The sequence below is a fragment of the Dermochelys coriacea genome, chromosome 9, assembly GCF_009764565.3.
Source record: "Dermochelys coriacea isolate rDerCor1 chromosome 9, rDerCor1.pri.v4, whole genome shotgun sequence".
Lineage (NCBI taxonomy): Eukaryota > Metazoa > Chordata > Testudines > Dermochelyidae > Dermochelys > Dermochelys coriacea.
The window spans coordinates 16,580,153-16,593,725 of NC_050076.1; the positions used below are offsets into that span (position 1 = coordinate 16,580,153).

Here is a 13,573-nt window from a genome sequence, read left to right on the forward strand (position 1 = left end):
TCCCCTTTACAAGTTTAGGCCTCTGCACAGAGCTCTGCCAGGCTTTAGGGGTATACCTAGGTAAAGCTCATGGCAGGAGTAGGACCTTAAATAATATTTTGAAAAACTTCCCCAAGGTTTTTGTTTTAGGTTGGATGGATTTGCCTTACTAGTTCAAAGATTTTTTTTCCTTTTTAAAAAGCCTGACTTTTTTTTTTTTTTCCTTAGTTCTAAACATTTTGGCAATTAAGCATGCCTGGGGTTTGTTTTGTTGTTGCTTTAATCGTGTTTCTTAAAGTTGGGGAAGGGGGGGAGGTTAAAACCCAACCCGTGTTCCCTCTATTTTTTGACAGGCCCTATGCACAAAAAATGTCTTCTCTACAAAATTTTGACAAGACCGGTACAGAAAAAAATTCTGTGCAAATGGTGGTGTGCGTGCTGTTTTGCTGGGGGGGGGGGGTTAGGATCTGTGTGCATGCCCACAGCTTAGCGGGAACAGTGCTCCCAACCCTGCTCTTTGGGATGCAAACAAGAGGGAAGGCAGTCCTCCCCCCTCAGAGGCGCAGAGCCTGCCCCTGCTCCTCCCACCTCCCCGCGCTGCATGACACAGGCCAGCGAGCGCCCTGCGGACGCCTAACGCCCGCGCTCCGCCCCTTCGCCGGCTGCGACGCCGCAGCCTCCCCACGTCCGGCCGCGTGTCCCTCCTTTACGCCACATGCTCCTGCGTGATGACATCACACCCACGCTAGGGATAAAAGCCCAGCGAAGCGGCGGCTTCCGCCTTTTGAGAGGCCTGAGCGCGGGAGGGATGGCGCCGGTGAGTGAGAAGGACGGGCGCGTGGCAAGACACGGTAGCGCGGCGCCGGCCCCCAGATGGGGGGGGGCAGCCCCGTTGTCATGGCTCCAGTGGCGCCTAGCTCCTCACCCCCCCCTAGCCTGGAGCCCGGCGGCCCGCGGGACAGGTCCTTCCCCCGCCTCACGTTAGGGCTGACGCTATCCCGAGGCAGAGCACTGAGGGCAGGGGGGCAAGGGCCGTGGCTGGGGGATTAGAAAGCGGGTAGCGCATGACGGCAGCGATCAGGACTGCAGAGCTCGCGGTATAACCGTGGGCTGAACGCGTAACGGCGTCCGTGCCTCAGTTTCCCCAAAGTCGAGCTAACGCCTCGCTGCCGTGCCGAGGTGGTTGTTCGCCTCGCGGAGGGCGCTGAGGTGAAAGGCACCATGTAACTGCCCAGCGCGTTCAAACCGGGTCTTTCAATAGCGGGACTCGGCCCCTGTGACATCTCAACTATGCATCGGCCCCTGTGTGCCCAGGCTGGGGTGCTCAGACATGAGTACCTAAAGCTAGGCACATAAAGCCCCATTTAAGCACCTCAGTAAAAGTGGCCCGCTTTTTTTCAGAGGTGCTGAAGACTCCCTGGTCCCATTCGTTTGAATGGAGCTGGGGGTGCTCAGTACGTCCAAAAATCATCTTTGAAGGCGCCTTTTTGGGTTAGCGTTTTCAAACATGGGTGCCTAAAGTTTCCATCCTCTGGGCACGCTTTGTTGCTGTACCTTCTGTCTGTTTTGGGAGTTAGCCCAAGTTGACGTTTAATGCCAATTTGGTAAGGGCTTACGGTAAGTACACTGGTAATGAGAAGTCCAGTCACTGATATGATGTATAGAAAAAGATACTAAGACCTACACCAAGAAGGCTTTGCTAGTATAATTACACCAGTATAAATAAACTCTTATATTTGTATAAAAGTGCTTGTATTGGCATGAGCTCTACTAGTATAAGTGCAGTTACACTGGTGAAACTTTTTTCAGAGTAGCAGCCGTGTTAGTCTGTATTCGCAAAAAGAAAAGGAGGACTTGTGGCACCTTAGAGACTAACAAATTTATTTGACCATAAGCTTTCGTGAGCTTCAGCTCACTTCATCAGATGCATTCAGTGGAACTGCAACTACAGTAGAGCTTTTACCAGCATAGCTACATTAGTATAGCATCAGAGGGGTAGCTGTTTTAGTCTGTATCCAAAAAAAATCACAAGGAGTCCAGTGGCACCGTAAAGACTAACAGGTTTATTTGGCCAAATAAATCTGTTAGTCTTTAAGGTGCCACCGGACTCCCGTTGTTTTAGTAAAACATGAAACTCCCTTTCTGACATATCAGTGCAATAAAATACACAAGTTTAGCCTAGGCCTTAGGAGCCAGTGTAATCAGGAGGTGTCAGGTAATTGTATGACCTATTCCTTGCCAGGGTAGTGAATGAGTCCATTTAATGATGGTACAAATAAACTAACAAACAGGATTCTGTTTTCATGCAGATGTCCCTGTAGTCGTAGGTTTTTGTTTTTTTTTGTGTTTTTTTAAGTGTGTGCGGGGGGAGTGATATATAATAACTAGTTGACTTATTTTTAAAGCAGAAAGACCGAAAATCAAAAAATCAACTTGGAAGTTTAGCCCTTGACCTCACCCATCCTGTAGAAGATGGAATATTTGATTCTGGAAATTTTGTAAGTAGCTCTATTATTCATTATTCTATTATTCATTACTCTTAATGAACAACTTTATAATATGTTTAAGTATATATGGAGATCAGACCACAGCTGATAAAGTATATTAATTATGAGTTTAAAAAAGTCAATTGTCAGTCAGTATAGTTTTATCTTTTACATAAATGATTGTTAAAAAGGCTTGAATTTTCAAACAAAAGTATGAAACATCTTTTATAGATAAGAAATATTTTATTAATTACATTAAAAGTGTTATTCAAGATTGTTAGAGGTTGTTTCAGTTGCGTACAGCAAGATTTTATTGTGTTATGTACATAACATGTACAGTACATTTGGGTTTTTAACATGTGCTATATGACTAGGGTCCCTTCCCTAGTGCATACCTAGGGCACCATTCCCTAGTGTTCCTTTTTTCCTCTTTTATTGAAATAGGAACAGTTCCTAAAGGAGAAGGTTAAGGTCAATGGAAAAACTGGAAACCTGGGGAACGTAGTTCACATTGAACGTTTTAAGAACAAGATCACAGTCATATCTGAGAAGCAGTTCTCTAAAAGGTGGGCATAGTTTTTATATATAAAGGTGATTGTTGATTTGCTTGTCCTTGTATGCATATTATGATTCAACTGATTCTGAATTATGATTAGATGACAGGATATAATGGAATTCTGATATATATAGAGAAAAATAGTGTAATATCTAATTTTCTTAACATGTAAATATCAGTGACTTAAACCAGACCTACACACAGTTTTTATATGAATTTAACTTATGCTTAGCCATGTGATGTGTTTTTGTTCAGAAATAATTAAATCAGTCTACTCCTAGTGTGAATTAAGGCTGTGTTGACACTACAAACTTTACAGTGGCACAGCTGTGCCCCTGTAAGTTCTCCCATGTAGTTGCTCTATGCCAAGGGGAGAGAGCTCCCCCATTGGCATAATTAAACCACACCCCTGACCGACAAAAGTGCTAGGCTAGACATAGTCAGTGTTTGATAAAGTTGCCTTATACTGGGTTAGCTTATTTCCCATAATTTAAGGGAATATGCTGTATCAGTGTAAGCACCTTATATTGGTGTAATTGCATCCACACTGGGGAATTTTGGGGGGATTGTACCCCTTTAACAGTTAAGGATTACAGTTTGTGTGTGTAGATAAGCTTTTAGGATGGGGAGAATACTAAACTGTGTGCTAGTGTCAGTTTCTGGTGCTTTGACATCACTGTCTTCACTGACATAGCACAGTGTGATAGTGAAGTATAACTGCAAAAATTTGATACTTCAGGAATGAATTCTGCATATGAAGTAGTGATATACATATAGTCCATTTTAATTTCTGAACAGGAGTGTTAAGCACTGGTGACCTTTGGAATATTCAAACTATACTAAAAAATGCAGTTTTTGTATTTGTTACATTCATAAAATTGAATCCTGCATGTCACACACAAGATAGCAATAAGAAGTCTTACGAGAGAATGTTAATTGATATTTACCTTTTTTTTTAAAGGTATCTGAAATACCTCACAAAGAAATATCTCAAGAAGAACAATCTTCGTGACTGGCTTCGTGTGGTCGCATCTGATAAGGAGACATATGAACTGCGCCTACTTCCAAATCATTCAGAAGGAGGAAGGATCAGAGTCTGAGGAATAAATGAAGTTTTTACTGAAAGCTTTATACTCTTAAACAGCGTACAAAAAGACTAAACATCTATTTATGAAAAACACTTTAATTATTGGTGATAAAGGTTTTGTACGCTGTTTCAAAAAACGTTCCCTGCTGAAGTCGTGGTCAGCTTACTAACCTTTCTTGTATTTTCATTCACAGTGAAAGGTCAGTGTAGAGAATTGTACTTTGTTTGCAATTCTCTTTCGGGGTAAATCAGGAGTAACTCTTAATGAAGTCAGTGGAGTTCCACTGTGTAAAACCACTGAAAGAGAGGAAAATTGGGCACTTTGCACTTGCATTACACTAAATTGCATGCATTCAGAACACAATCACATTGGGTTTTGGCATTCTTATAGACTTCTTGTGACTCCAGAAGGCCTTTGACCAACTATTTCCATCTTAATATGCCTAAAATTAAAAACCATGTAAAGCTAAAAGTTTAACACTAAATTTGTTCAAATTAGATAAAGTAAGGTTGAAAGCATGTGTAAAGATGTCTCTCTGACATTCATGCCCTGTTTCAGGTGAGCTGCATCAAGGTTTACCTCCCCAAATCCCTCTGTCTCCCAATGGAGGAAAAGAGTCATTAATAGCTCTCTGGACATACTGCTTTAGATCCTGATTAAGCCTACATAATCTTTGCATGGACGGATTCCTCTGTCTGCTGATCCCCTAGCACTGTGAAGGGGGTAGAATCCGCACTTCTGCAATATTGAGTCCAGCAGAGGTGATCCACATGGGACAGGAGGATGTGCATAGGAGATTATCTGGGAAAGGTAATACAGTCAAGTGCTTAGGGGGGTGTGCTGTGTATGGTCTTGGCTCTCAGGAGTCCCCTGACAGAGCTGTGCGGCCATGGGGGTGACTTGCAAGAAGGCACACAGGGCTGTGCGATAGCCTTCTGTGAATCCCACAAGGATTGTGGGTAGGCTCTGGATCAAAAGTGTAGAGGCCAATGAAAAGCTTGGGGAGAAACTGAAGGATTTTCAGGAAGCTTTCCTCCTTTGGTCCCTTCGTACACATTTTAATACCTCTGTTTTCATTGGCAGAAATACTAAGTTGCATAAAGAGAAGAAGAACCCTGATTTAAAAAAATTCCACTTGTGAGCATCCCAAAAAGAATAAAAACATGAATTAAAATTGTTTGAAGAAGAGCATTAGATACTTTAGCTGTATATGTGTGGTATCCTATATTTAAGTGAAGTATTTCTACATCAAACAGATTAGTGGATATTAACTGTTAAAGTCACTAGACCGTTCTCCTGTTCTTTGCAAGTTAATAGTGGGTAGTTTGAAGATTGCTGTACAATGTAGCAAGGGAACACCAACCTCTTCCAGGATAAAAGGAGGAGATTCATGTTCCATGTAGTTAAACATAGAGAGCCTGAGCAAGGTAGGTGATAACAAAGGTGAGCTTTATGGAATAGCAATTTTTGTTGCATATTCCTGGGGGTGAAGCAGGAGGTTCTAAAGAGTATAACATAATTTTGTGCTTGAACTAGCAAGTATGAATCTACCATTATGAAGTGTGGCTCTGGGAGTGTTCAAGTTCCTGGTGGATTTCTCTCTACCCTCAGGCAAGATGTTTTTGGCTGACCTAGCATACACAACTACCTATTAAGAAAACTGCTAAAATACAAGACAATGCTGAAAAATAAAAGCCAGCTGTCAAACATTTATAATCCAAATAAAGGGAAGTAAATGTAATATAAAGTGTCCAAAAAAAAAAAAAAAGTTAGGCTCGTTGTTTTTCAATTGCAACTGCTCCTAAAATACAGTCAACAAGAGGAAGTTGAAGTTGGAAAATGGCCACAGCTTGATGTCAGTTGTCATAGCTTTAGGACTTTAATAGCACTATGACAATTGACAGGCAGCTGAGGATTTTCCCCCATCCTCCCAAATTGACGAAACAATACAATAGCAACTCCACTTCTCTGAAGTAATTAATCTTTTAATTGAAGATGTCTAGCATTTTTTCAAAATAACTGCCACCCTGCCCCATAGTGTACTTGTTCTCGTATGGCTGTGACTTCTGCAACCAAGCTGGAAGGGGTTGCAAGCACTTTGAGCATAGGATTAAAATTCAAAATTGATCCTGGACAAACACTGGGGAAATGGTCTGAAGCAAATAGGATGAAATTCAATAAGGACAAATGCAAAGTACTCCACTTAGGAAGGAACAATCGCACACCTACAAAATGGGACGTGACTGCCTAGAAAGGAGTACTGCGGAAAGGGATGGGGGGGGGGGGGAAGAGGAGTCACAATGGATCACGAGCTAAATAGGAGTCAGTGTAACACTTGCAAAAAAAGCAAACATTCTGGGATGTGTTAGGAGTGTTTTAAGCAAGACATAATTCTTCTGTGCTGATACAGTGATTGCATCCAGTTCTGGATGCCACATGTCAAGAAAGAGTAGAAAAAATTGGATAAAGTCCAAGGAGAGCAACAAAAATGATTAAAGGTCAAGAAAACGTGACCTATAATAACAAAAGGTTGAAAAGTTTGGGTTTGTTGAGTCTGGAGAAGAGAAGACTGAGTGGGGACATAACAGTTCTCAAGTACAGAAAAGGTTGTTATAACGAGGCAGAAGAAAAATTGTTCTCGTTACCCACTGAAGCTAGGACAAGAAGCAATGAGCTTAAATGGCAGCATACTTCCTGTCAGCGTTGTTAAGCACTTGAATAAATTGTGTAGGGAGGTGGTGGAATCTTGGTCATTGGAGGATTTTAAGAGCAGATTAGACAAATACCTTTTAGGGATGGTCTAGATAATACTTGGTCATGCCTTGCTTGCAGTGGATTGGACTAGAAGACCTCTAGAGGTCCCTTCCAGTCCTCTCTTGTGTGAAAACTTGTGACCTTGCTCACAGCCCTGATGGTGGTCTCTCTTAGAGATGCTGAGATGCACATCTTGAAAGACTCAAAGGTAGGAAGAAGAAAGGTTGCCAGACTCCTATAATTTCCCTTCTGTTTTTGAAACATCTTAGCCATAATGGTCAATAAATACGGCCCTAGCTCTGAATGAATATAGAATGATAATTGTAGTAGTCTTCAAATAAATACTGCTGGTTGAAAATCAGGCCCCTTCCCTGTTGCGTACCTAAAAACTGAGGTCACTAGTCACTTTTGGAAATCTAGGTTCAGGACAGGGATTTGCTCTTGTGTGTTTGTACAGCACTCAGCATAATTCCTGATCAGAGCCTTTGAAGACTATCATAAATACTTACTGCAATTATAACATGTATAACAATTTTGTTTCTAATCAGAACTGAAACCAGTTAGTTGTGTCTTTACAGCTGCCCAAATTTAAGCAAAGTAGTATTGGGCCAAATTCTGCTCTCATTCAGCACAGCGTAAATCTGGAGTAACTCCATTGAAGTCATTAGTGTTCTTTGTGTTTATTTGAAAGCCAAAGACCCTGAGTGTTTTTCACAGGAATTTCAAATTTGAACACTGAAATAAAAAAAAGTGTTAAAAGATGTTGCTTTTTGGCTGTAAGTGCACAAACAATGCGCTCAGAAACCATCCCACCCCCCCCAAACCTTACCAGTGTATTTTTTTTGTTGCTGTATTTAGTTAGACAAAGAAAGGCTCGTGATTACAGTCCAAAAAAAATGCCCCGCTCTGTTTCAAAGAGTCACATTTCAAAGCAATAAGCTGCCCTTTCAAACAGACTGACACAACATCCCTGAAGCAGCTTTAACACCTACAGGATACCACTACCATGTTTTCTGTCCTTTGCTTTAAAGGGTGTTGGCTGTTACTCTTGCAATTGCTATTTAGCCTAAGCTACACACTCATTATTCAAAAGCTATGAAAACAAAGATCTGGGATTTCACAGCACTGCAACATCATTCCACTGATATGGCTCAGTGCAAACTGCAAAAACACTCAAACTGATATTTTAAAAGGGAGTTTAATTATTTCCTGAGCACTGATAGGGTACTCTGATTGATAATGGAGCAGAATTTTCAAAGGCCCACTTTTCCATGACCTTCACATACGTGTTGACTTTTCAAACAAAATTTCCAAGTGGCTTTTGAAATAAATTGCTCCAGAATTTCATGTCTAATGAGAAACCTTTTCCTGTAAAGTTACAGCCTAGAAATGATTACTAATGATTGATAAATGCATACATGCCTTCCACTTCTACACTGCATGGTGCAGAGGGGGCAGATTGGTCAATGTGTAGGATGTGTACGGCTTCTGTTTTGCAGGGTTTATAAATATAATTTGGGGGGCTAGTTTTAGCCATTTAAATGGCCAAAAATCAGGGGGGTTTCAGGGATCTCTCATTGTGTAGCCTAGTGACTAATGTAATGTAATACATAAAAGTGCACAAAATATACATTATTAATTACAGAAGAAAATGGTGTATAGTGTACTCTTTTGGTAATGATTGCTTCAACATGGTACTGTTTCAAACAGTGCTACATTAAAAGGCACTAGTGTCAGCAGGGCATACGTGGCCCATTAATGTGCACCCCATTCGTGCGCTTTCGAACCCCCTCCCCCCCAAGTCCACATCACTGCTCGATGTCGACAAGTCCTTAGCTACAACTAACCAGTTCAGGAGTTTTTTTGATTACATGCTAGCTGTGTGGTCTGTGCAAACACAGGAAAAGTGTGACTTTGGAAAGGCAGAGTAAGGATTCAGGTGCAGGGAGCTTGGTGGGGAGAGGGTAAGGATCAGTGTGGGTGTCTGCATATGGGGGTGGTCCAGATGCAGGGGCCTGGGATAGCAGCTCCCCATACAGTGACCTCCCCCTCCTCCCGTGGCTGAGAAGCAATGGGGGCAGGAAGCAGGGGGGTGTGCAGTATCAGAGAAGGTCTGGAGATGGGTCTGACCCAGTCCCGGCTGCTACTTTCAGGGGAAGAGGAAGGCCCCCTCCCCCAGCTCAGCTAGGAGGAGCAGCTGAGCCTGGTGCATGATAGAAGGCAACCCAGCTCTGCCCTCCCTCAGCCCTAGTCTACACTAGGCGTTGAGGTCGAATTTAGCAGCGTTAAATCGATGTAACCCTGCACCCGTCCACATGACGAAGCCCTTTTTTTCGACCTAAAGGGCTCCTTACTCCACCCCTGACAAGGGGATAAGCGCTGAAATCGGTTTTGCTAGGTCGAATTTGGGGTACTGTGGACGCAATTAGACGGTATTGGCCTCCAGGAGCTATCCCAGAGTGCTCCATTGTGACCGCTCTGGACAGCACTCTCAACTCAGATGCACTGACCAGGTAGACAGAAAAAGGCCCACGAACTTTTGAATTTCAATTTCCTGTTTGGCCAGTGTGGCAAACTGCAGGTGACCATGCAGAGCTCATGAGCAGAGATGACCATGATGGAGTCCCAAAATTGCAAAAGAGCTCCAGCATGGACCGAACGGGAGATAGGGGATCTGATTGGGGAGAGGAATCCGTGCTATCAGAACTACGTTCCAGTTTTCGAAATGCCAAAACATTTGTGAAAATCTCCCAGGGCATGAAGGACAGAGGCCATAATAGGGACCCGAAGCAATGCCGTGTGAAACTTAAGGAGCTGAGGCAAGCCTCCCAGAAAACCAGAGAGGTGAACAGCCGCTCCGGGTCAGAGCCCCAAACGTGCCGCTTCTATGATGAGCTGCATGCCATTTTAGGGGGTTCAGCCACCACTACCCCAGCCGTGTTGTTTGACTCCTTCAATGGAGATGGAGGCAACATGGAAGCAGGTTTTGGGGACGAGAAAGATGCTGATAAGGAGGCTGTAGATAGCTCACAGCAAACAAGCAGAGAAACCGGTTTTCCCCGACAGCCAGGAACTGTTTCTCACCCTGGACCTGGAGCCAGTACCCCCCGAACCCACCCAAGGCTGCCTCCCGGACCCACCAGGCGGAGAAGGGACCTCTGGTGAGTGTACCTTTTAAAATACTATAAGAGGTTTAAAAGCCAGCATATTTAATGATTAATTTGCCCTGGTATTCGTGGCTCTCCTGGATATACTCCCAAAGCCTTTGCAAAAGGTTTCTGGGGAGGGCAGCCTTATTCCATCCACCATGGTAGGACACTTTACCACTCCAGACCAGTAGCACGTACTCGGGAATCACTTAGAACAAAGCATTGCAGTGTATGTTTGCTGGTGTTCAAACAACATCCGTTCTTTATCTCTCTGTATTATCCTAAGGAAAGTGATAACATTCATAGTCACCTGGTTGAAATAGGGTGCTTTTCTTAAGGGGACATTCAGAGGTGCCCGTTCCTGCTGGGCTGTTTGCCTATGGCTGAACAGAAATGTTCCCTGCTGTTAGCCACGCAGTGGGGGGAGGCAAAATGCAACCTTGTAACGAAAGCACATATGCTATGTATGTAATGTTAACAGAAAGGTTTACCATGAAAGAGTGTACCAATTGTTCTATAAAATGTGTTTTTTCAAATACCACTCTCCCTTTTTTTTTTTCCTCTCCACCAGCTGCATGTGTTTCAAGGATCACAGGATCTTCTCCTTCCCAGAGGCTAGTGAAGATTAGAAGGCAAAAAAAAAAAAAAAACGCACTCGCGATGAAATGTTCGCTGAGCTCATGCTGTCCTCCCACACTGACAGAGCACAGATGAATGCATGGAGACAGACAATGTCAGAGTGCAGGAAAGCACAAAATGACTGGGAGGAGAGGTGACGGGCTGAAGAGAGTAAGTGGCGGGCTGAAGAGAGGACTGAAGCTGAAAGGTGGCAGCAGCATGATGAGAGGAGGCAGGATTCAATACTGAGGCTGCTGGCGGATCAAACTAATATGCTCCAGCGTATGGTTGAGCTGCAGGAAAGGCAGCAGGAGCACAGACCGCTGCTACAGCCCCTGTGTAACCAACCGCCCTCCTCCCCAAGTTCCATAGCCTCCTCACCCAGACGCCTAAGAACGTGGGGGGGGGCCCCTCCGGCCACCCAGCCACTCCACCCCAGAGGATTGCCCAAGTAACAGAAGGCTGGCATTCAATACGTTTTAAACTTTTCAAGTGCTGTGTGGCCTTGTCCTTCCCTCCTCCACCACCCCTCCTGGGCTACCTTGGTAATTATCCCCCTATTTGTGTGATGAATTAATAAAGAATGCATGAATGTGAAGAAACAATTACTTTATTGCCTCTGCAAGTGGTGATCGAAGGGAGGTGGGGCGGGTGGTTAGCTTATAGGGAAGTAGAGTGAACCAAGGGGCGGGGGATTTCATCAAGGAGAAAGAAACAGAACTTTCACACCATAGCCTGGCCAGTCATGAAACTGGTTTTCAAAGCTTCTCTGATGCGCACCGCGTCCTCCTGTGCTCTTCTAACCATCCTGGTGTCTGGCTGTGCGTAACCAGCAGCCAGGCGATTTGCCTCAACCTCCCACCCTGCCATAAACGTCTCCCCCTTACTCTCACAGATATGATGGCTATTACTGTAAATGGAACAACACCAGTTCACCTTTAGGCAGTGTTGTCTAATGACTAAGGCACCACATTGTGCTCCAGGAGAGCTGATGTCTATTCCTGGCTGTCCAACTGACTTGCTGTGACTTTAGGGAAGTTATTTCCTCTTCCCATGCCTCTGTTTCTCCTCCCAGAAAACTGTGGGAGGAAGAGGTTACATTGTTTGTTTGGGGTTATAAAAAATGTCAGTCGCAGAGCTGCGAACAGTATCCATAACTCCCCATCCTGTGCTTTAATGTCTACAAACACCACCTTCTTAGCTCCCCATTCAGAGAAGGTGAGCTTATTTTGTTAGGCTGAGTTAATTTGCAATGAGGGAGACACACAAGAGATCTCAAAGTGTTTAAATAAACATCCAAATGTTGAGGCTTATCTGACTGTATGGAACATTAGAACCTTTTGATGTTTGCCCAACCCATTTCTTTGTTGCTGGTTTATGGCTGTTTGCTGCAGTATAATAGAATTCAAGCTTGCAAATGGATTGATGTGCCAGTAGATGGAGCAATCTCTCTAAATTACTGATGAATATTTGAGCAACAAGGTGGATGAGGTAATATCTTATTTTACTGGCCAAGTTTACGTTAGTGAAAGAGGAAATCTTTTGAGCTCCTTACAGCTCTTCTGTAGGCCATATCTTGCATTTCACAGAGCTTGCCTAGAACTTTAGCTTCTATAGAATAAGAGAGCATTGCTTTTTAAATAGAATTTGTACAAATTTCTGAATGTAGTATTTTTTTTTCCACCAAATGCATCCGATGAAGTGAGCTGTAGCTCACGAAAGCTTATGCTCTAATAAATTTGTTCGTCTCTAAGGTGCCACAAGTACTCCTTTTCTTTTTGCGAATACAGACTAACACGGCTGCTACTCTGAAACCTGAATGTAGTATTGTTAACCTCTAGCATGTAGAAGACTCTGTATTAAGTTCAATTGAAAATGATTTCATTTGGAAAACAATTCTAAGTCCCAATTATCACCATTAATATTCACCGTCATGCTTCTCCAAGGAATACAATACAAAATATTATTCTTATTCCATATTAATGTGCTTGACACTCTAGAGTATATAAAGGAAGACAATCCCTGACCCAAGGACCTTAAAGTCTAGATTAGGCAAACTATACATTACAAGTGGGTCCAATCCCTCTGATGCTGAACTCCTGTTGAGGCCAAAGGTAGTGCTCAGGATTACGATCAGCAAGTTTGGACTTCTTTCTGTACCATGTCTTTCAAGAGTTAGAGCTAATGAAACAGTGGAAGAGAGGGATTTATAGGTACAGGAAAAGGAGAGAAAATGATCCAGATCCTCAGCTGGTGTGAATGAACATAGTTCTATGAAATCAGTACAACAGGGAGCAAGGGATATACCAGCTGCTTAAAGAAAAGCTAGAAGGCAGATCCTGAAAGATGGCCCTGAGGCTGAAAATGATCCAACATGAAGCGGGTGTGGTGATGGAGATCAGGTTACAATTTCTAGGGACTGGAGATAGAGCATTGAAAAAAAAAAAAAAGCTCAAACTTGAGAATTTCATTGTTTTCCATGGTAACAATCATCAAGAGGGGTGAAGTCCAAAGAATGGTTCTACTTTAACCATTATGTGCAGTGTGTGGGAAGATCATAAAGAAAATTATGTAGGCATAACGCCCCAAAACTCTGAACATGGCTGCAGTTAGTATGGATCTGCAATTGTTACCTGCGGCTTAATGAGACAACGCTAATTTCAATGCAGATCCAGGAGTGCAGAAAAGAACACAGTTTTCCCCCCCCTTTACTGTGCAATGGAAATCGAGGGCTCAATTTTACCTTCACAGAGTTTATTCAGGTTCTTATAGCATCCACACCAACATAGTATCTAAGGGCTTGTCTATACTTAAAATGGTGCAGTGGTGCAGCTGCACTGCTGTAGCACTTCTGTGTAGACACTCCCTACACCAGCGGGAAGGATTCTTCCACCCGCATAAGTAATCCACCTCCCTGAGAGACATTAGGCAGGTCGACAGGAA

At 43.3% G+C, this 13,573-nt stretch overlaps 1 protein-coding gene across 1 annotated transcript; it reads left to right on the top strand.

The window, feature by feature from the left end:
- The first annotated feature begins 673 nt into the window (after positions 1-673).
- RPL22L1 (ribosomal protein L22 like 1) lies at positions 674-8,510 on the top strand. Its single transcript, XM_038417542.2, is given in 5 exon segments — positions 674-796; positions 2,385-2,477; positions 2,910-3,031; positions 3,983-4,079; positions 4,081-8,510. Coding segments are annotated over 5 exon segments (462 nt in total). The 5' UTR covers positions 674-694; the 3' UTR covers positions 4,129-8,510.
- The last annotated feature ends 5,063 nt before the right edge of the window (positions 8,511-13,573 follow it).